At 32.3% G+C, this 24,358-nt stretch overlaps 1 protein-coding gene and 2 long non-coding RNA genes across 3 annotated transcripts in view; all 3 read right to left on the reverse strand.

Moving 5' to 3' along the window:
• Window positions 1–24,358, reverse strand: part of LOC111640210 (multidrug resistance-associated protein 4-like) — a 132,881-nt gene that overhangs the window by 45,613 nt on the left and 62,910 nt on the right. Inside the window, exons 9-15 of the mRNA XM_023386210.1 lie at window positions 17,309–17,395; window positions 17,149–17,245; window positions 16,201–16,392; window positions 13,037–13,212; window positions 11,681–11,961; window positions 2,580–2,726; window positions 1,144–1,210 (exon numbers count right to left, since the gene is read on the reverse strand). Of these exons, the coding sequence (XP_023241978.1) occupies window positions 1,144–1,210; window positions 2,580–2,726; window positions 11,681–11,961; window positions 13,037–13,212; window positions 16,201–16,392; window positions 17,149–17,245; window positions 17,309–17,395 (1,047 nt within the window). The remainder of the gene's footprint in view (window positions 1–1,143; window positions 1,211–2,579; window positions 2,727–11,680; window positions 11,962–13,036; window positions 13,213–16,200; window positions 16,393–17,148; window positions 17,246–17,308; window positions 17,396–24,358) is intronic.
• On the reverse strand, window positions 2,579–4,106 carry LOC111640205. Its single transcript, XR_002759235.1, has 2 exons — window positions 3,936–4,106; window positions 2,579–2,860 (listed from the first exon to the last, which is right to left on the reverse strand). It is a non-coding gene; the product is annotated as an uncharacterized LOC111640205 (long non-coding RNA).
• Window positions 21,523–23,065, reverse strand: LOC111640206. The gene is made up of 2 exons (XR_002759236.1): window positions 22,895–23,065; window positions 21,523–21,804 (listed from the first exon to the last, which is right to left on the reverse strand). It is a non-coding gene; the product is annotated as an uncharacterized LOC111640206 (long non-coding RNA).

A 24,358-nucleotide genomic window follows, 5' to 3' on the forward strand; every position in this document is an offset into this window, starting at 1 on the left:
AATCTACGACGGAAAAGTGACGAATCGAAAGTATCGTGAGGGCGTATTATGACGTATGCATAGGCATACGTGGACTAGAGACATAGAGGAAAGAGAAAGGAAAGAGCAAAGACGAGCGCTTAAAAAGGATAGGCAGGGTCAGACCCTCAGATGTGCGACGATTCTCGAACGAATAAACGTGTATGCGTGCTGATCTTTGTAATTATAAATTGTGAATACAAGTGACTAATATTATGTTTTTTTTTTATTTTTTTATTTTGTGCATGTTATAAGTTATAAATATAAACAAACAACACCAACCCGATAACATTAAAACTAAATACCAAAATGGTTAATTTATTATGTTTTTGTTATTTCTTACTCCTGTTTTTAGGTATTCGGTATTCGGCCGAATAGCGAAAAATAGGCCGAATAGGCCGAATACCAAATAGTAACCGAATATTCGTTACATCACTATTAATTAATGAGAAAAATCTCACCGCGGCAGTAAATGTCGACAGTGAAAAGGCGGGTACAAGGCATGCTAACATGAAAAATGAGGTGGCGGCGATAAATCCTATTGTTAAGGCTGCATGTATCTTTATAAACAATAAACAATAAATAAATAGACACGTAAGTGGCATTAAAATAAAATATCCGACAGATATTATATTGTAGTGGATGTTGTTCATGTGATTAACAAACAGCCACAATTGGTCGTGACAAAGGATTATCGATTCTATTTGTGATATAAATTTCTACTGTTCTTATTAATTAATGAAAGTTCTTTCGATAAACTCAGAAATCCAGTTTTAAGTATCGAAAAGGCAAGAAAAAAAACATCCCATATAATCAGATGTACTCCGATGGCATACATCATAGAAATTTCCAATGCTACATTGCAGAAAAGTGCTTCATTATATGATTGATATCCCGAATTGAATATCAGATAGAAAAGAAGCGTAATTGTAATTTCTAGCGCTTGGAGACAATTACAAATACAAAGAAAGGCAGTCTTAGAACTTAAGTTTAATCGATTATTAAAACGTTCTTTATCCGAATTTGTAATGTTTCTTAATTTAATTGTTATACAGTATTCATCTTTTTTCTTTTCAAGACACTATTCGATAATGTATAAATCAGTACGTAAAGAGTCAACCCTACTTTAGGAATAGATGTGTCTTTCCAATTATTTTCCATGCTTCAAAACAAGGAACATATTCGTCCAATCCTGGAATGTTGGAAAGAAGGAATAGAAATAAATTAAGAAATAAAATGCATTCCACTAAATTAAAATAGAAGGCTTTCAGGAACTTTGTCAGAGAATTGCTTCTAGTCAAACGCTGGCAATTGCATTCTAAGAAAGGATTTACACCGAACACTAAAGCCATGGATAGCAATGGTTGAAGATAACATCTCAAACACAGTTCAATTACAATGTTTATTTCAACTCGAAATAAATAATAAAATAAAGTTACTAGGCGATGAAATTTAGAACTTTTAGAAAAACGTTTTTCAACTGTTGATGCTTGATAAGACAGATTTATATATTGTTGTGCTTTTAAACGCTTACAAGCTACTTCATACTATGAACGAATAGTTTACAGAAAGTCTTGACCTGATGACGATAATTTCAAGGTAATAACATTGTTAGAGTTTACTTTAATAATTTGTAGTTTCTGTCTTTCCGATAACTTTGACGGACTTTCATAGTTAGGTGTTTTTTGTAAGACTTAAGACTTACTCCATAAACATTGACATTAAATTTCATACATACTGAAATTACCTCGAAGTTTTTTGCACTTCAAGTTTCAAAGGACGCATCATTCCAAAAGTGTAAAAATCTAATGGGGCGTATTTTCCCCGTTCGCCATACTTTCGCTGTGTTATATATAACAGACGGTAAAGTAAAAATTCACATTCCGGAACGTTACCCGTTGGCACTTTGTTGGTAGAGCACCAATTTACCACCGTCTAACACAGTGTTTCTCAACGGGGGCGATATCGCCCCCATGTGGGCGTTTTCCCATGTTCAGGAGGCGATTAGCAACAATTTATATTTTGGGGGGCGATAAACAATTTTCTGGGCGATATAGTAATACATTATATTAAGAATAATTAGATATTTTATTCGTTATATCATACAATAATTACAATAACATTATACGAGTCACTATTCTATTCGATGCAGTACGAATTTGGCATTAGCCTTGGCCCTCAGCATCGGAATTTTGTAGGAAAGGGGCGATACTACGTTGAAGGGGGCGACGATTCGTTAGAAGTTGAGAAACACTGCCCTAGATCCTTCTTTTAACGTTTTAGTTAAAGCCCTCCTCCGTCGATTTTCTTTGAATAGAAAAACCATCATTTTAGACAAACAGAGGGTTATTCAAAAGAATAGTTGCTGATTAAGTGGTATACGAGGCTTAACTACTCCGTGTTTCCGGCTAGCCCCTCACACTTATAATGAATATCTGTGATACAATAAACGAGAGTATAAACAGCATCCGTAGTTACGTAACGCTATCGAAAATTTTCTTTCGGTATTTTATTAGAAACTCTTTAACTTAACAATAAATTACCTAAAACATTTTACGTACCAATGGGATTGTTATCCAAAAATGCTATCGGAGTTCGAATGATACAACGAAACATATTGTTGTGAAGCTTGAAAGAAGCAGCTGTAAAAAATTTCCATAACAATAATCCGGAAGGTAACGACGTTAGAAATACAGCACATATCAATCCTACATAAACATACATGTCGAAATATTTACTATAATAAAAACTATTGTTTTTAATTTCGTTAAAAAAACTTTTATTAAATGTCATATTTTCCAGATTGTCTTCGTTTTGGCTATAGATTCTAATATCTTGCAGCCTGAAAATATAAAATAAGTATTAAACTTTCTGGCATTTTTAATATGTGATTGATACAAAAATACAACTAAACGAATTAAGACTGTTAAATAAAAATGATACAGTATTTATAAATAATGTTGGAATCTACCGAATAATAAAGTAATCAGTACTCAAAATAGAACTGTATATATACATGAAATGATTCAAATGAAAATTCAAGCAGAGTTCTATAATTTATTTTGAAATTTATATCTATACGACTGACTTTAATGCAAATGAAAACCATCTTGGAATCATTGAGAAACATTGCCCATACTTTGACATATTCCTATCTGCTAAAAAATCAGACGTTGGAATCTACTGCTACAAAGCTTGACACTGGGACAAGATATGTAAGTCAGATATCTTTTTCTAATGTACTTAGTTTCACCTGCCTCAATGATGCAGTATAGTAAAAATGAAATTGTTTGTTTGTTAAGTTATGGCAACGCAACACTTGGGCGATCTGCCTAGGGGGAATGCCTTTCGGGAAATCGTTTTAAGGGAAACTAACTCATATTTATGCGTTAAAGACGTGGAGAAAACCCGTGGCCAGCCCGTCTGAGTGAGGCTCGAACCCACGACTAAACTCCTAGTGTTCAGGATACAAAGACAAATTGGCCACTAGTGGGCTCATAAAAATGAAATTATGTTTGATGTTAATTTCATTGAAGTAAATGTTTTTTCTGTTGACATTAAGTTTCAAGTTTAAATTTAAAAAATAAATTTATTTGTCTAGGATATATATATAATTTTTAGTAACTCTTTAAAAAATATGTATATATAAATATTTTTTAAATAATTCATTCTATTGATTATATCCTATATTTGAAAATTTTATTATGACGTTTATTTTGAATGCCACATAATACTGTTGAGTTGAAATATTAATAAAATTATATATTTATTGCAATTGTTTGGTCATTGATAATACAGTATCTGAAACCAGTGCTTAATGCAATATGGCTTATGAAATATAACATTGTTTTAATTAAACATTTTATTCAAAAATCTGTTCATGTCTTAAAGTATGCTAAGTTATAATAATATCATACCATTTGATTAGCCAGTAGTCGCTGGCACTAGTAACGGATTGCGATATAATTAGCGCGGATAAAATAACGATTTTGAAGAAAAGTCCTGCTCCGGCATTCACGTATGCTTTATAGACTGAAATTCCTGGTTTCTTAACACCTTCATTGTCGCGTGGTATTTTGTTATTTTCAGTTTCCTACGAAAAATAATTAAAATGTATATAAAATTATTTGTTAAATTTTTCTTAAATCTAGAGCGATATTATAATATTATTTTCGAACCACAAGAATCTAGGATATAACTTTTTTTAATATAAGATGTAACTTCTTCATATAACTGCAAATCAGATGTGTTATTGTTAATTTCTATATAAAAACCAATAAAACTGTTCACTTTTTTGTTTGATTATTAGTTCCTAATATAGAAAAACATCAAAAATAGCAAATAAGAAAAATATGAAATGTATCTCAACAAATATTATCATTAACGGTCGAAGAATTAAAAACACAGTAAATGTAAAGATGAAAATCGGTAAAGACTGAGAAGGATATTTTTTGTCGATGCTTTTTTAATAGATTTTAAAGTATTCTAACTTTTATCTTGTTTTTAAAATATANTGTTCCTCAAGGAGTTGTTTATTGTACGAGTAGTAGAGCTAGGCTTAGTATTAATTTTAGTAATGTCTGCATATGAAGTGCTAGAGACCTGCGGTGGTACAGAAGGGGGGGATGGGTGCCGAGAAGCAGATGTCCTGATCTCCTTCAGAATGCTATGGAATTGACCAAGGCAGGAAAATAAATGAGTGACTCTGTTTCTTACCCTTTTGCGATCTTCAGTTCTTAGGTACGTGCTATGTTTTTCTGGGAGAAGATCTATTATTCTTGTAAAATGTTGATTGGCTTCCTCAAAGATGCAGTCTTCAAGAGGATCCACAGACTAGCACAGTTGTGAAGCCCCATCACTGGAATAGGAAACTGTTTGGCACGGCGTTGACATGATTGGTATGAGCGAAGAATAGACCAACCAGATAAGTGTGAAGCGAATCCAGCCAAAAGGGAACTGATAGAATGCAAAAGGTTCCTGACCGACGCACTAGATGTGACCCGTAATGATGCACAAGTGTTGACCACAATGATGACACACTAGAGTTGACCACGGTCACGACGCACAAGTGTTGACCCCGATGCCGACGCACTACATGAGAACCGCGCGAACTGTCTGGAGTCTCAACTTGGTTTATCTTACAGCTAAATAGCAATATCACTTTGCCAATAAGCGAGAAAAGCCGTCGGATCGCTTTACGACCTGAAAAATGATGGCTCCTATAACGACCAAAGAGGGGACAAGGTGCAATAAGTAATAACAATTCCCATACTAAAACCCCAGAAGAAAATGTTAATAACGTTCCCGAATCGGAAATAGGGTCGGCTACGCCAAAAACGATTTCAGGTTAGGGTCGAATATAGTGCTAGCACGTGGTTCTTTGTTCCACACACAATTTACGGGCCTAATAACTGCCAGCGGAAGGTCGTATAATTACGAAAGGCCTAAAAGTAACCCGGAAACAGTACCGTGGCACTCGAAATAATTAACGGAGGATGGCTATTAAAACAAGTTAAAGACCTAAAAGTATCTAAATTTAACCTTACAACCTGTAGATCGAAACAAAGTGCTACGAAATGGCCGACCGGGGACACCACGTGGCCTCGGCACAAAGGTGGCCATAACTATCGGAGGACTGAACCGAATCAAATCGAATAAACGGCGTTCGATAGTTTATACCTTCCCGAACAAAATGACACTAAAACTACTCACGAATTCCTACTATGATCGGAGAAATCGCAATCCAAAGACAGAGCCCACACACTGCACGTGTGTACCCGTACGGCCGCCCAGCTTTTTTACACAGAACAAACATAAAAAGAAGCGATGTAAAATAACGAATCAGATTATTCTTCAGGCAACAACTCGAAACTTTTTGGAGAGCGGAAAACGTCAACATCGGCACTCAATTTGTTATATACTGCACGGTTAGTATTTTCCCAAACTTTGAAACTCTCCCTTGTAATTCCAGCTTATATTTTTCTGACAGAAACAATTGTTTTATAGTATTTGTGAGACTGTCAGGTGGGCATTCGTTAAGTTTTGCGTTGTTATTTATTTTCGAAACGTGAGAGTGTAATGGCAAAGGTAGAGAATGGGTAGATGTTTGATGTTGGTGGGCAGTATGGCTTGAACAGGTCTACAGTAGGTTTCAGTTCAATCTTATCTAAGAAAGATACTGTACAATCAAGAAGACTCAAGCAACTAATTAAGTAACAAAAATCGCATATGAGACATAAAAAACATTGAGGACTCAAAATGGAACCTGAAACTGATCTGATGACAGAAGAACTTCTAGAACTCTTCAGCGAAGAACACCAAGAAACCCTGCAAGATATGTTTTCTTCTGAAAAAGAGAATTAATGCCGATATCTGCTATTAAACATATTTTGAAGAAGTAAGAAAATCTCAGAACAACGGACTTACAATGGCATCCAAACCAGGTTGAGGTTAATATGCTTGCGCATCTCTACAATTATAATGCTATTAAAATTAAAAATTTTTGTTATAGCGGATAATTACTTCTGAAAAATCATGAAGAAGAGAGATAAGCAATCGACATTAGACAGATTCTTTTGCCTCCGCAAATGGAAAAAAACATGACTAATAAAAGTTCAATATCTATTGTATAATACTCCGATGCCACACTGGAGGAGGGCCTTCCGGGGCTGGGTGCTGCCAGAGGCAGGGCGGTATCTGTAGATAGTGGACGACCATCTGTTGCTTAAGGCCTGTATTGAGTCTCTTGGAGCTTAGGTGCTAGGCCTCTGCGAAATCCCTTCTAAGCCTGGTTCCTCAGCCCAGGTTAGAAAAATAGGAAGGTTGGTGTCTGGTTGGTGGCCGATTGTAAAAAACCCAGCCAAATCTTTTTGTATAAAATGTCTGATGCCACTTTGAGATGTGATAATACTAGGGCGTACTCCAAAAGCGATGCACAACCGCAGCACCCAGCGGCTGTGGGAAATGGACAAGGGTTGTCGTCTCATATGGGACAGGGACAACGTAAGAAGCGGGTCCCATTAAGAGTGGGAAGTTGGAATATAGGGACTAAGACAGGGAGAGGTGCTGAATTAGCAGATAACCTGAGAAGAAGAAGAGTCAATATAGCGTGCTTGCAGGAGACAAAGTGGAAAGGGGCAAAAGCTAAAGAGATTGGCAAAGGGTATAAACTTTTCTACTGTGGTAAAGATGGAAAGAGGAATGGAGTGGGGATAGTCGTAGACAACGACTTAACGAAGAATGTAGTCATATTCAATAGAGTAAATAATAGATTATTATTGGTGAAACTAAGTATTGGAAAACTGATAGTTAATATAATCAGTGCATATGCACCGCAAGTAGGTGTATATGCTGGAGTAAAAAAGCAATTTTGGGAATATTTGGCTATGATGATGACAGAGATACAGAAGAGGAGATATTTATTGGAGCGGACTTTAACGGGTATGTGAGAAAAAGTAATGCTGGTTTTGAGAGAGTACATGGAGGCAAAGTATTTGGTGGTAGAAATTTCGAAGAAGAGTATGTTTTGCAAATGGCCACTGCCTATGATTTAGTAGTGGTTAACACTTATTTTGATAAATGTAAAGAACATTTAATAACTTATAAGAACGGGGATCATAAATCACAAATAGACCACCTATTAACAAGACGGACTAATCTAAAGGAGATTAAGAACTATAAAGTGATACCGAGAGAAGACTTGACTAGTCAGCATAGATTCTTAGTAATGGAATTAAGGATTGATCCTAATAGAATTAAGTATAAAGATAAACTGATACCTGAAATTAAATAGTGGTTGTTAAAAGGGGAAAGGGCAATAGAGTTTAAAGAAAAAGTAATAAGTGTTATGAATGGTAATGCGAAGTGCAATCACTAGGCAGATGAATGGTGGACACAGGTGGCCAGGGTAATACGAAGGTTTGCAAAGGAACTTCTGGGAGAAACAAACTCAGTTAGGAAAATAGAGAAGGAGGTATGGTGGTGGAATGAGAAAGTAAAGAAAGCTATAAGAGAGAAGAAAGATTCTTTTAAAAGTTTTAAGTAAAGAAGCTTTTAAAAGATGCATTTAAAAGTTAGAAGTAAAGAAGAGAGAAAAGAGAGGGTTATGTGCAAATGAAAAATAAGGCGAAGACAGCGATCAGCATACCTAAGACTCCAACCTAGGACAGAATGTATAGATCACTCATGGGAAAACAGGGTAGAAAAGCCATATATAGACTTGCGAAAATGAGAGGCAGAGGGAGTAAAGATATGAACTATATCAAGTGTATAAAGGACACAAATGGCAAAGTGCTAACTAAAAATGAAGAAATTAAGGCCCGGTGGAAAACATACTTTAAAGACCTTATGAACGTGGGGAATGACAGACAAACTAACACTAAAAATATAGAGCCAAATATTGGCCTAGTAGACATAATAGAGAAATGGGAAGTAAAGCTGGCATTGAATAAAATGAAAAATGGGAAATCAGTGGGCCTGGATCAGATACCAATAGAGGTATGAAAAGTCCTACGAGAGGAGGGAAGAGACTGGTTAACAGAGCTGTTTAACTAAGTACTTAGAGGGAACTCTACCCAATAGATGGAGAAGAAGCTATTTAGTACTCATCTTTAAAGAAAAGGGGGATGTGCAGAAATGTAATAATTATAGGAGGATAAAACTATTGGCTTATACAATGAAACTTTTTGAAAACGTAATTTTGAACGGAGGATTAGAGAGGAAACTAGTGTCACTGAAGGCCAGTTTGGATTTATGCCTGGGAGGAGTACTACAGATGCCATATTCGTGGTGAGACAGGTGATGGAGAAGTACCGAGCTGTGAGAAAAAACCTGCATATAATGTTCATAGACTTGGAAAAAGCGTATGACAGAGTCCCGAGAGAAGTCCTTTGGTGGTGCCTTAGGAAGAAAGGTGTGCCGCTTCAATACATTGTGACAATTGAAGATATGTACTATAGGGCTAGCACACAGGTTAGAACTGGAGCCGGATTGACGGGCATGTTCGAAGTAAGAGTGGGCTTACATCAGGGGTCAGCACTCAGCCCATACCTCTGTCTATTAGTTATGGATGCGATAACATTTGCTGTACAAGAGGACGTATCCTGGTGTGTGCTGTTTGCAGATGACATAGTCCTCATTGATAAGGGCAGGGAAGAATTACAGAGACGGCTAAACAAATTGCAACACGTGCTGGAAAGTGAAAGACTAAAAGTCAGCCAAACCCAGACAGCGTATATGTTCTGTAATTTTGACGGTCTCCCTGGTACTGGTTCGTTAAAACTAAATGGAATACCATTGCCAAAAAGTATTGAATTCCGTTATCTGGGATTTCTGCTGCAAAAAGATGGCAACATTGATAGGGAAGTTACTGGGAGGATCAATGCAGGGTGGTTAAAGTGGAAACAGGTGACAGGAATAACTTGTGACAAACGCATGCCACTTAAAATAAGAGGGATAATATATAAAACTGTCATCAGACCCGTGCTTATGTATGGGTGCGAGTGCTAACCGATGACAGCCACCAAAGAAAAGCGTTTGCACGTGGCAGAGATGCGAATGCTGAGATAGATGTGCGGGGTCACAAAAATGGATAGGATTAGAAACGATTACATCAGAAAAAGTTTAAAGGTAGTAGCTATCTCAGAAAAAATAAAAAGCCACAAATTGACATGGTTTGGACATGTGGTGAAAAGGAATGAAGAACATGTAACAAAAAAGGCACTAAATATGAAAGTACAGAGAGATAGAGGCAGAGGAAGACCTAAAAAGAGGTGGATTGAATGTGTAAAAACAGATATGCTGGACTGTGGAGTGGATGAAGAAACAATTAGAGATAGACCAACGTGGCATAAATTGTCATTCCAGGCTGACCCCAAATAATCTGGGATATAGGCCAGGAGGAAGAAGGTATAACTAAACGAATGTATATATACGTTTTTTATTTTCGTTGGTCTCTGGAACGAATTAATCAAATTTGCATAAAAACGTATGGTAAATCGATAATCGGTTAAAAAAGAATTAAAGTAGCGAACAAAGTCTTGGAACGGATTATGTTCGTTAACCGATCACCCACTGTATTTAACTGTTAATATTACAGTACAGTAATTATATGATAATACTGTAATATACTGTATAAAACTTATGTGAGAATCTGGAAATTCCAGGAAAGATTTACAAGGTGAAGAAAAGATTAGACAATTATTTCAACGATTTTTTCTAAAAAACGGATGAAACTTTCGATTTGGAAAGGAAGTTGATTTCCTTTCCCAGGCCAACTCATGATAAGTCGCATGAGTTTTTGTACACGTTACTGAAGAGAAAATAAAAGGGATGTTTTTCTGCCACTCGAGGCAGTCTGTCAAAACGAGGTATTACCACATGGGAAGAGCTCTCCATACGATAACGGCAGTCCGTTAAAAAAAGTTATTTGCCACACGAAGAATTTTGACATATGACAAAGGTAGTCCATCGAAACAAGGTACTGCCATACGCAGAAACTCGACATACGATAAAAAGTTTTGTCATATAAGGCTGCTTTACAAATCCAAAAAGAAGTCATAAAAATATAGTTATATCGGACTACATTCGAAGTATACAAGAACATTAAAAAGAGAAGATTAAAGAGAACTGTTTAAAGAAAAATATTAGAAGAGAAATAATCAGGAAAGGAAGAAGACACTCAAATAGATACAGAAAAAAATACGAAAGATATAAAGACGAAAGTAATATGAACTCTGATAGATTGTTGTGAACTCTCTCTCACGCGTTAGGGTTAGAAATAATCTTAGGTTAAGAATTAGAATTAGGATTAGGTTTAGATTCATTCTTTTGAATAATTATATATTTTTGATTTATTAAAGGTTTTGATTTTTTATATTAAAAAAATGGTTTGGTTAATGTTAGCTATCCATACTCATTCTCATTTAAATTTCCTTCGCTCCTCCTACTCACAAGTTAGAGATAACGCGTGTTAATCCGCGTGTGAAATAACTGATTAACTTTTGTCAAGGATTTTGACAAGATCTAGGACTCCTCCCCTAGATCAATGTTTCTCAACGGGGGCGATATCGCCCCCATGTGGGCGTTTTCCCATGTTCAGGAGGCGATTAGCAACAATTTATATTTTGGGGGGCGATAAACAATTTTCTGGGCGATATAGTAATACATTATATTAAGAATAATTAGATATTTTATTCGTTATATCATACAATAATTACAATAACATTATACTAGTCACTATTCTATTCGATGCAGTACGAATTTGGCATTAGCCTTGGCCCTCAGCATCGGAATTTTGTAGGAAAGGGGCGATACTACGTTGAAGGGGGCGACGATTCGTTAGAAGTTGAGAAACACTGCCCTAGATCCTTCTTTTAACGTTTTAGTTAAAGCCCTCCTCCGTCGATTTTCTTTGAATAGAAAAACCATCATTTTAGACAAACAGAGGGTTATTCAAAAGAATAGTTGCTGATTAAGTGGTATACGAGGCTTAACTACTCCGTGTTTCCGGCTAGCCCCTCACACTTATAATGAATATCTGTGATACAATAAACGAGAGTATAAACAGCATCCGTAGTTACGTAACGCTATCGAAAATTTTCTTTCGGTATTTTATTAGAAACTCTTTAACTTAACAATAAATTACCTAAAACATTTTACGTACCAATGGGATTGTTATCCAAAAATGCTATCGGAGTTCGAATGATACAACGAAACATATTGTTGTGAAGCTTGAAAGAAGCAGCTGTAAAAAATTTCCATAACAATAATCCGGAAGGTAACGACGTTAGAAATACAGCACATATCAATCCTACATAAACATACATGTCGAAATATTTACTATAATAAAAACTATTGTTTTTAATTTCGTTAAAAAAACTTTTATTAAATGTCATATTTTCCAGATTGTCTTCGTTTTGGCTATAGATTCTAATATCTTGCAGCCTGAAAATATAAAATAAGTATTAAACTTTCTGGCATTTTTAATATGTGTTTGATAGAAAAATACAACTAAACGAATTAAGACTGTTAAATAAAAATGATACAGTATTTATAAATAATGTTGGAATCTACCGAATAATAAAGTAATCAGTACTCAAAATAGAACTGTATATATACATGAAATGATTCAAATGAAAATTCAAGCAGAGTTCTATAATTTATTTTGAAATTTATATCTATACGACTGACTTTAATGCAAATGAAAACCATCTTGGAATCATTGAGAAACATTGCCCATACTTTGACATATTCCTATCTGCTAAAAAATCAGACGTTGGAATCTACTGCTACAAAGCTTGACACTGGGACAAGATATGTAAGTCAGATATCTTTTTCTAATGTACTTAGTTTCACCTGCCTCAATGATGCAGTATAGTAAAAATGAAATTGTTTGTTTGTTAAGTTATGGCAACGCAACACTTGGGCGATCTGCCTAGGGGGAATGCCTTTCGGGAAATCGTTTTAAGGGAAACTAACTCATATTTATGCGTTAAAGACGTGGAGAAAACCCGTGGCCAGCCCGTCTGAGTGAGGCTCGAACCCACGACTAAACTCCTAGTGTTCAGGATACAAAGACAAATTGGCCACTAGTGGGCTCATAAAAATGAAATTATGTTTGATGTTAATTTCATTGAAGTAAATGTTTTTTCTGTTGACATTAAGTTTCAAGTTTAAATTTAAAAAATAAATTTATTTGTCTAGGATATATATATAATTTTTAGTAACTCTTTAAAAAATATGTATATATAAATATTTTTTAAATAATTCATTCTATTGATTATATCCTATATTTGAAAATTTTATTATGACGTTTATTTTGAATGCCACATAATACTGTTGAGTTGAAATATTAATAAAATTATATATTTATTGCAATTGTTTGGTCATTGATAATACAGTATCTGAAACCAGTGCTTAATGCAATATGGCTTATGAAATATAACATTGTTTTAATTAAACATTTTATTCAAAAATCTGTTCATGTCTTAAAGTATGCTAAGTTATAATAATATCATACCATTTGATTAGCCAGTAGTCGCTGGCACTAGTAACGGATTGCGATATAATTAGCGCGGATAAAATAACGATTTTGAAGAAAAGTCCTGCTCCGGCATTCACGTATGCTTTATAGACTGAAATTCCTGGTTTCTTAACACCTTCATTGTCGCGTGGTATTTTGTTATTTTCAGTTTCCTACGAAAAATAATTAAAATGTATATAAAATTATTTGTTAAATTTTTCTTAAATCTAGAGCGATATTATAATATTATTTTCGAACCACAAGAATCTAGGATATAACTTTTTTTAATATAAGATGTAACTTCTTCATATAACTGCAAATCAGATGTGTTATTGTTAATTTCTATATAAAAACCAATAAAACTGTTCACTTTTTTGTTTGATTATTAGTTCCTAATATAGAAAAACATCAAAAATAGCAAATAAGAAAAATATGAAATGTATCTCAACAAATATTATCATTAACGGTCGAAGAATTAAAAACACAGTAAATGTAAAGATGAAAATCGGTAAAGACTGAGAAGGATATTTTTTGTCGATGCTTTTTTAATAGATTTTAAAGTATTCTAACTTTTATCTTGTTTTTAAAATATAACTTTTTAGCTATAAGAGTACACTGATTATATTGTTTTAATATTTAATCAATATTATATATATATATATATAATAAAATTATTTGTACAACCGCTTTAAAACTCCTAATTCTAAAACACAATTTTTAGAATTATTTCGTAACTTAAACAGAATTGGAAGTCCTGGCGAACACAGAATATAACATAATGCAATATTAACTTCTGAAAATTTATAAAGCATAAAATTTATTATATCTTAATACAGAACTCAGCAGGTACCCATCAACTTACGAACTTTTGCGAATGTCTTCAGCTCGTTTTCTGTTAATATAGTTTTTATGCAGCTAAAGAGTTTCAGAATGACTTTATCGTTGGTTTCCTAACAAGCTGTATTTTCTTATAATATAATCAAAATGCATTTATAATGATAATAATGATAATAATAAGCGCAAAACCCAAACGGTTAGGAGTTAAAAGATAAAATTTGGTACAGTTAGAATATGTCACGATAATATACATTAAGAAAGACTTTTCGAAATTCATCTCTTGCATGGGAGAGGGAAAGGTTTAAGGTATATCCTAAAGAATTCAGCTTCTACTATTAATATTTTAAATGCGATTTTTAATTTTTAACTGCTTTTTAGTAGAGTACGCCATAAGAATGCACACAAAAAAACGAATGTTAAAATTTTTACTTCCTCTTCATAGAGAGGAGAAAGAGAAAGTAATTTTAGTCAGTATAAAGTGTAAATAATAAAAAAGGAAAATAAATAGTGTATACATTTTGGCAATTAATAAAACTTTTAATTATTTTTATTTTTAGGTAAACAAGAAACAAAAATTCTGGTAAATAAACGAATTTAAACGAATATGAATTCATTTAAAATTCGAAATATAACGTTCGAAACAAGTTTTTTGGAACATTATCGTTAAAATCATTCTATTCAAGTAATGATTAAAATTTCTCATTAATCTCACCTTAATAATAGACACTGAAATGCAAATAAATATCGAAATAAATTACGAAAAGTGTATTTGTTATTAAATGAGAGTACTACTACATTTTTTTATTACTATACAAGGAGATGGAAACTGCCTGTTTTCGAGCATAGTGTACGTTGAAAACAGTACTGCCTAGGATCATTTAAGATTAAGAGATTTTGAACGATGGATTTTTGAAATCATTTTGAACATTTCATGTATTTTATATTTTCAAATTAAAGACTTTTCTGTTGCTTCAGTAAACAATAAATTTATAAATATACGTTTTGTTTGTTTTGTTACAAAATTTTGAGGGTGTTATTAAAAATCCATTATAAAATATACGTACCTGATGTCCTAAATCATAAATAGAAAAAATCACAATATTTATGAAAAAAATACAGTTTTCTTAAAATCATTAAACTTTCATTCAATTCATAAAAAGTTCTTGTAAACTAGTATATTTTTGATTTATTATTGTATTGGTCATGATTTAAAACTGTAAAACCCCGAGCTATTATTTATAAGATTTAACAATTGTGTTAAATTTATACTGTTTAACAAAGCTAAAATCTATGAAGTTAAAAATCAAGTTAATTACATTTGTTTCTTGATAACTCATCTTTTCGAATTGCTTCTTCATCCGTTGAGTTCGATTCAACCGAGGAAGTTCAACAAAGAACAATTTTAGGATTGAATAATAATCTCACTCTCTATCCGATTTTTTCAAATTTGAGTATGTCGAAAGACAAAGGAAACAAGAATAATATAAACAGGAAATATATAGAAATCGAATGTTCCAGTTTGAAATCGAAATTTTCATGAAGATTCCATTGTTTCATCTTCCCAAGTTATGCCAGCATATCACTGGAACTGTATTTTTTCCAAGTGCTATTGTTTTATATATTCGCCAAGTTAGCTATCCACAAAAGGAAGGAATCAACGAAGGAACTCCTTAAGATAGTTATTTTAGAGATTTTATCGATACACAATTAATTTGTAAACTCGCTCATTCAGAGATAGGGGCTTTTGTAGAGGTAATCGTTAATGACTTATATTGTAGTAGTTACACATACTAGAAGGTAACTCTGTGGATAAATCTAGTTTAGATATAATTTCTGCTTTTTGTAGTGTACCTCAATAATCTCTTAAGCTTAATAAAATCTTTATTGTTTTGTATTATATTCGTAGAAAATTGAATCATTTCTGGTTCACTGTCTGAAAATTTTTTGGTCGAATACCACAAGTTCCAACATATAATCGCTCCAGCTTTCGAGCTATAACACAAGTTATTGTGCCCCAAATGAATTCACAAGTAAAGTCACATCTTTACCCAGGGGGCGCTATTTATTCCTCTCACAAAATTATGGCTCAGCCATTAAAACATTAATGCTAATAGAAATATAAAGATAGAAGTATTATCCAGTAAAAACGTTTTAAAATCGTTTATAACAATTAATCTATATCATCAAATAATTTTTGTTGTAACTAGAAATTATTTACGTGAAAAACTTAATAAAATCAATTTTAAAAAATTAAAACTGCATAACGTCAATTATTTTACTCTGTTAATTTTTACTATGATAATAGTCTAATTAACAATCCTTACCGCATTGCCGTGGTGACTGTCTTCAATGTGATCATTTACTTCAGATTGAGTGATTCCGATCATTTCCTCATCATTGAAAACCGCAGTCTCTAAATCCATGCTCTTTGTAGCGACTTCTTCCTTTGGCAAAATTCCTGTAAGCATTTCTAAATTTTCCGATACATTGAAATTTCCAATGAATTCACATTCTCCCTGCAATTTAAAAACACAACTTTGCAATTGTTTTTGAATTGTTAATATATAAACATGTATGCAGACAAAACTTTCGATTCGAAAATGTATTACGTTTTAACTAATGTTTACCGAGTTTATCGGTTACAATTGTCTTATTTATTAAGGTTAAAAAATGCATTTTTAAACTGCAATGCAAATCCTATTCTGCATTTTCTGCCACGAATAGAAAGTGAATATAACTGTTTGCACACTCACAAGTGTCAACCGTATATTATTCACAATTTTACAAATTTTCGTAACGTGTTTATTATGGAATAACAATTATTCTCTGAAAAAAACAATTCTTCCTAAAAGAATTATTTTCTTCATATTGTTCATAGATGACATTATAAGATGTCCACATATAGCTTTGTTGTAATGGTTTTTTTACTAGTGCAGTCAAATTTATAATGCTTAATTATTATTGCCTTACTGTCCTTTAGTTTCTTAATGTATATTTTGTATACTTGAACATTAATTATTAATAGGGCAATTACACTAGTTTTTTAAGTTTTTATGCAAGAATTGAGTAAAAACTTAAAAAAAACTAGTATAATTTTCCTATTAATAATTAATGTCCAAGTAGACAAAATATATATTAATTATAATGGTTAATTTTAATCTGAACTTCATACTGTTTAAATTCATGTTTTGTTAAAATAAATTATAATGTTTTCAATACTGTAGAAAATGATTTATAAAACGAAAACTAGAAAAAAATATTCAGGTATTTACCTTCTTTAACACTAAAATTTTACTTGCAGAATTTAGAAATTGTATTTGATGCGTAACGAGAATGCAAATCTTGTCTTTCAGATATTCCATTATACATCTGAAAATAAGCAATAAATTAAAATATATTAAAATATTCAAAAAATATTATTTAAATATTTACTTTTCGAATATATGTTTTGCTACTGGAACATCAACGGCACTCAGTGGATCATCCAGGAGGAAAATATCGGCATCCACATATACTGCTCTGGAAAATATAATAATATAAAATTACCCTTAAACAGAAGAAATATCACGTAAGCATTACATCGAATTTACGATTAATTTTACAGAATGTGTTTGTCAATCTTTAATGGACTGTAAAAATATGAAAGTAGTGCGGTTTTGCAGAAAATAACGTTTAATGTGGAATAAAACACTAATACAAAATGGCTGCTACAAATGACCGTTACAGAACTAGTCTCGTTTCCAATTTTTTAAATATTTTTTTTTTTTTATAAAAATACGGTGGCGCTTGAGGCGATAACAGAATGTTGTCTCCATCCTAAGTGTTTTCTAATCTTTACATTTACTTTCGTTTTCGTGAAACTATGTAAGAGTAATCTGAAAATTTATCAAATTTTCGGAAATTTACTGTTTTCCTAATAAAGTCATTTTTGTTCTATATTAAATTAAATTTTCCGTGTGGTATTTTATCAGCTAAAACAGGGAAGTCAGGATCATATGGAAGAAGAAACATGATGCCTCTACTACAAGGTGTCAAAGTAACCAATCATAGATAACATTATCTCAAAAAGATTTCTGTTTATTTTTAATTTTACGTTAATTACAATTTTCATAACGCCCTGCTTCGTAACGGTGACAGGAATGTACTTCAAAAAATTAAAAAAAAAACATTCCTAAGCAGTGAAACGAAGTACTGCAATGAAACAAAATGCCTGAACTGAGTTTAAAGCTTCATAACTTTTAAATTCGAAAATATAAATTTAAAAATTTTTGCGTTAACAATTATGTCATTATACACGCTCAGATACAGAATATGAAAATTACGATCATTCGTAAATGAATTCGGAAAGATGTACCAAAATAAAGTGAATCACTCTAAAAAAATGGTGGTGAGCTTTTTAACGATAGACAATAGCAAATCAACTGTATATCATATTTTGAAGTTTTAAATATCAGTATAGATAAAGGATGTTTAGGAAGTGAACCATATTCACTTCTTACTTGTGCTAGAATATAATAAAAATTGATGCGTATAATTTAAAAAAAAATAGAGAAAGATAAATTTTCTTAATATTGGCCCTATAGGGAATATTACTGGAACCTAGATCATTTAAGCTATGAAAACTCGGAGTTTTCATCGCTTAGATAAGCTGGTATACAGCAATATCTTTTGATCAAATTCGTCAGTTAGACAAAAGGTCAGATAAACGATTTCTAGCGAAGTTTGAACAAGCAACTGTTTATAGTTTAGCCGCGAAAGAAAACATTTTTTACATATTTTTACAAAATTGATTTCCAAAAAATCAAGTTTTTGTATCACCTGATAAATGTTTGAATTCTAAATTAAGTATTTGTTTATTTTCTTTCATAACTCATCGAATAAAACCGGTTCCTAGCTTAAAATTAAAAAAATTAATTTAAATATTATATATTATGCTAGAATTTAATAGTTTTTCTAACTATAATAAAGCATACAGTAATTTAACATATATTATTAATTTAAACACTGGTTTTCTGCTGAAATTCATTTTATTTGGCGAACGGTTTGAACCTATTGAATGGGCCAACGTCAGGCTACATTTTTGTAGGAACATTTTTATCGTTAAATATCGTTCCAAAATATAATACGAAAATAAAATAAAAAAGCAACAAAGTTTAAATATTTGAAAGTAGAGCGAATACAACTGAAAATTAACGTAAATAGTAAATAACAGTTAAACGCAAAATAAATAACACAAAAATATATAATAAAAATAAGGCAATTAGAAGTTTTTTCCAAACTTATTATGTACAATGTATCTCCATGCTGCTACTAAGCTGTTAGCATTTCTTGCAATAATGCATTTATATTTAAACCTGCTTTTATATATTTCAAGCTTTTCAGCGTTAAGAGCTATTGATGGGGAGTGTGTATAGTTAAAAACGTTTGTTTTTTCACATTTTAGTTTAGAGCCATTAGTTCGTGTTATCTTGGACAGTACTGTGGTGTTCGCAATATAAAAAAGCTCTTCTGGTCAATGCCCGCTAGTTTGTATTGAAAACGATAATTTGAATTAAATGGGATATACAGTCGGCTGTGTGTTGGCTTGATGTTCGATTATTTTTCAGTTATTAAATTCTATGTTTATATGTACAAAATGTAGCTGCAGTAAGTTTTTTGTTCTGTCTGTAATGTCAGCCCATTTTTTACTGTTAAACTTATCAATAAATTCAGTGATGCCTTTGTTATTCTTCAAAATTATACATACATCATCTACATATTTTTTAAAATATATTAATATCTGCTTACAAGTTATTCAGAATATTTTTTTTCAGTTTTCGAAACACCATTTCACATAACAATCGTAATACGTTGCCACCATAGAAACTTTTTTCCTTACATCTATATATTTTGTTATCAAAGGTAAAACATGATTCAAAACATACTAATTTTGCTAATTGCGTCATGTCATTGAAATAATTAACTAATTCTGGAGATTGTTGAAGCATGAATTCAATTAATGCTGCAAAACAAGATTATACTTATATTGAATACAATTTTCCAAAATCCATTACTGCCCGTTTCTTCATCTATTAACAAAAGGTCTTGTAACTCTTTCACTACTATACCTTGGTTCTGTGCAACCAATATACTGATCCCAAGATTGGTAGTAATATATTTGTGGAATTGCTTTTAAATTATATGTATTGGTCTTCTACTTGTTTCCTTTACTGGTCTTATTTCTTTACCAAGCTTGTGTGTTTTTCCAAAGGCAAAAAAACCTTGGTATCTCTGTTCATTTGTTCCGGCTTTTTTTAAGGACCAGGGTTTGTCCATAAGTAACGGGACTGGAGTCATAAAATAAAATTTATTATTAAAGATACATGTACTGTGAGTTAACAATCTTTAAGCGACGATCCTCCTGCATACACCGCTGCCAGTACTTTATCTAATCATCAAATTACCCCTGAAATTAGGCAACCGGAAGGCTGTTCAGGCATCTTGTCAAAGCAGCTTGGACTGCGTCAATCGTTTCGAAACGATATCCCTTGAGGCACCTTTTGATCCGAGGATATAAAAAGAAGTCGAGGGCTCTAAATCTGGACTGCAGGGTAATTGAAGAAGCGTTGAAATGTTGTGTTTGGCCAGTGTCCCTCTCACAATTAGTAAGGTGTGACTGGGTTCATCGTCGTGATGGAGCATCCAGGTATCGGCGATCTTTCTTAAAACGCGGCAGACCTAAAAAATCTAAGTAGCGGATTTGTTCAATTTAACGCAAAATTTATTGTCAAAACGCTGTTCAATAATTTTCTGCATCTTGAATCTCGACGGAAGCATAAACACACTTTCCCTTTAGGTACAATCTACGCACTCCAAAGGCTCGGACTCAATTGAGCCAGTTCTCGTAGCTTATGTGACGTCCCTTTCCACAGATTACACTCATAAAGACTGCTCTCCATCTCTTTCCATTCGTTGGCTAGCTTGTTTTTTCAAGTTTTTTTAAACTCTCCTACTAGTGTGTTTAGTAATTTTTCTATTAATAAATTTGCGTTTTGTTCGTTCATTATAATCCTCTAAACAGAGCGATCCCCAACCTTTTTATCGCCGCGGACAGGTCAACGTTTGATAATTTTGCCGCGGCCCACTGAGGGATTGATGTTGATTGTTTATGTTCATTTTTTTGGTGTAACTGTATTTTATTTTAAAGGCATGTTTAAATACAATTAAATTAAANCGAGTCACTATTCTATTCGATGCAGTACGAATTTGGCATTAGCCTTGGCCCTCAGCATCGGAATTTTGTAGGAAAGGGGCGATACTACGTTGAAGGGGGCGACGATTCGTTAGAAGTTGAGAAACACTGCCCTAGATCCTTCTTTTAACGTTTTAGTTAAAGCCCTCCTCCGTCGATTTTCTTTGAATAGAAAAACCATCATTTTAGACAAACAGAGGGTTATTCAAAAGAATAGTTGCTGATTAAGTGGTATACGAGGCTTAACTACTCCGTGTTTCCGGCTAGCCCCTCACACTTATAATGAATATCTGTGATACAATAAACGAGAGTATAAACAGCATCCGTAGTTACGTAACGCTATCGAAAATTTTCTTTCGGTATTTTATTAGAAACTCTTTAACTTAACAATAAATTACCTAAAACATTTTACGTACCAATGGGATTGTTATCCAAAAATGCTATCGGAGTTCGAATGATACAACGAAACATATTGTTGTGAAGCTTGAAAGAAGCAGCTGTAAAAAATTTCCATAACAATAATCCGGAAGGTAACGACGTTAGAAATACAGCACATATCAATCCTACATAAACATACATGTCGAAATATTTACTATAATAAAAACTATTGTTTTTAATTTCGTTAAAAAAACTTTTATTAAATGTCATATTTTCCAGATTGTCTTCGTTTTGGCTATAGATTCTAATATCTTGCAGCCTGAAAATATAAAATAAGTATTAAACTTTCTGGCATTTTTAATATGTGATTGATACAAAAATACAACTAAACGAATTAAGACTGTTAAATAAAAATGATACAGTATTTATAAATAATGTTGGAATCTACCGAATAATAAAGTAATCAGTACTCAAAATAGAACTGTATATATACATGAAATGATTCAAATGAAAATTCAAGCAGAGTTCTATAATTTATTTTGAAATTTATATCTGTGATCGTCATCATTATACGACTGACTTTAATGCAAATGAAAACCATCTTGGAATCATTGAGAAACATTGCCCATACTTTGACATATTCCTATCTGCTAAAAAATCAGACGTTGGAATCTACTGCTACAAAGCTTGACACTGGGACAAGATATGTAAGTCAGATATCTTTTTCTAATGTACTTAGTTTCACCTGCCTCAATGATGCAGTATAGTAAAAATGAAATTGTTTGTTTGTTAAGTTATGGCAACGCAACACTTGGGCGATCTGCCTAGGGGGAATGCCTTTCGGGAAATCGTTTTAAGGGAAACTAACTCATATTTATGCGTTAAAGACGTGGAGAAAACCCGTGGCCAGCCCGTCTGAGTGAGGCTCGAACCCACGACTAAACTCCTAGTGTTCAGGATACAAAGACAAATTGGCCACTAGTGGGCTCATAAAAATGAAATTATGTTTGATGTTAATTTCATTGAAGTAAATGTTTTTTCTGTTGACATTAAGTTTCAAGTTTAAATTTAAAAAATAAATTTATTTGTCTAGGATATATATATAATTTTTAGTAACTCTTTAAAAAATATGTATATATAAATATTTTTTAAATAATTCATTCTATTGATTATATCCTATATTTGAAAATTTTATTATGACGTTTATTTTGAATGCCACATAATACTGTTGAGTTGAAATATTAATAAAATTATATATTTATTGCAATTGTTTGGTCATTGATAATACAGTATCTGAAACCAGTGCTTAATGCAATATGGCTTATGAAATATAACATTGTTTTAATTAAACATTTTATTCAAAAATCTGTTCATGTCTTAAAGTATGCTAAGTTATAATAATATCATACCATTTGATTAGCCAGTAGTCGCTGGCACTAGTAACGGATTGCGATATAATTAGCGCGGATAAAATAACGATTTTGAAGAAAAGTCCTGCTCCGGCATTCACGTATGCTTTATAGACTGAAATTCCTGGTTTCTTAACACCTTCATTGTCGCGTGGTATTTTGTTATTTTCAGTTTCCTACGAAAAATAATTAAAATGTATATAAAATTATTTGTTAAATTTTTCTTAAATCTAGAGCGATATTATAATATTATTTTCGAACCACAAGAATCTAGGATATAACTTTTTTTAATATAAGATGTAACTTCTTCATATAACTGCAAATCAGATGTGTTATTGTTAATTTCTATATAAAAACCAATAAAACTGTTCACTTTTTTGTTTGATTATTAGTTCCTAATATAGAAAAACATCAAAAATAGCAAATAAGAAAAATATGAAATGTATCTCAACAAATATTATCATTAACGGTCGAAGAATTAAAAACACAGTAAATGTAAAGATGAAAATCGGTAAAGACTGAGAAGGATATTTTTTGTCGATGCTTTTTTAATAGATTTTAAAGTATTCTAACTTTTATCTTGTTTTTAAAATATAACTTTTTAGCTATAAGAGTACACTGATTATATTGTTTTAATATTTAATCAATATTATATATATATATATATAATAAAATTATTGATTGTCGTGACAAGATACTTAGTACCAGTATCGCCGTTAGCAAGAGAGATAGAAATGGCAACGCATTATCATTGACGTTTTAATATTATCTACAAATTCTATTTATACTTTGGATTGAGTTGATAATGTTATGCAAGGAGTCTGAAGTTGAAACGGTTCCAATAAAGTTACAAGTGTGTGTTATGTTGTAAATAAAGGCTCGGTTGCAACGATTTTTTATTTGTAAACATTGCTTTATAGTGAATGAAAATAAATTTTCGAATATATTGTATTTTCATACTTGAACTGTTATTTATGTAACTTTATATAATTCATTTTAAAATGTTAAATGTTTTATTCAAGGACACGAGAATTTGGCAATAGCAACAATTATACAAGAGTAACGTTGTAAAAAGGACTTGGCACTTCAAGGACTTATACATGCGCATACACCGTACGAGATATTGCGTGATGAATGTCAAATTCGAACAGCTGATCACGAATATCCGTTTTGCATTTCATCTTTTCGTCATTTCCTGGGTATGGCTGAAGTTTGTTTTCGTCCGCAATTGTTCATCCAAACACGTGACCATTTTGGCATCAATTTACATAACCAAATTCTCTCCCTCGTTATTCCATGTCCTCGACAGTAAAGGAAGTTTTTAAAAGAATTTATTAAGTTAAAATTGGATGCAAAACGTACCAAAATACTGAATCGATTACGAATTCGTTTATTTTTAGAAAATGAAGCGTACAATGTACTCGTTTGCTTAATAAATCGTTTATTTAACAAAGTTCAAATGAT

This window comes from Centruroides sculpturatus, unplaced genomic scaffold, assembly GCF_000671375.1.
Source record: "Centruroides sculpturatus isolate CEXI.00-Female unplaced genomic scaffold, Cexi_2.0 scaffold1146, whole genome shotgun sequence".
Classification (NCBI taxonomy): Eukaryota; Metazoa; Arthropoda; class Arachnida; order Scorpiones; family Buthidae; genus Centruroides; species Centruroides sculpturatus.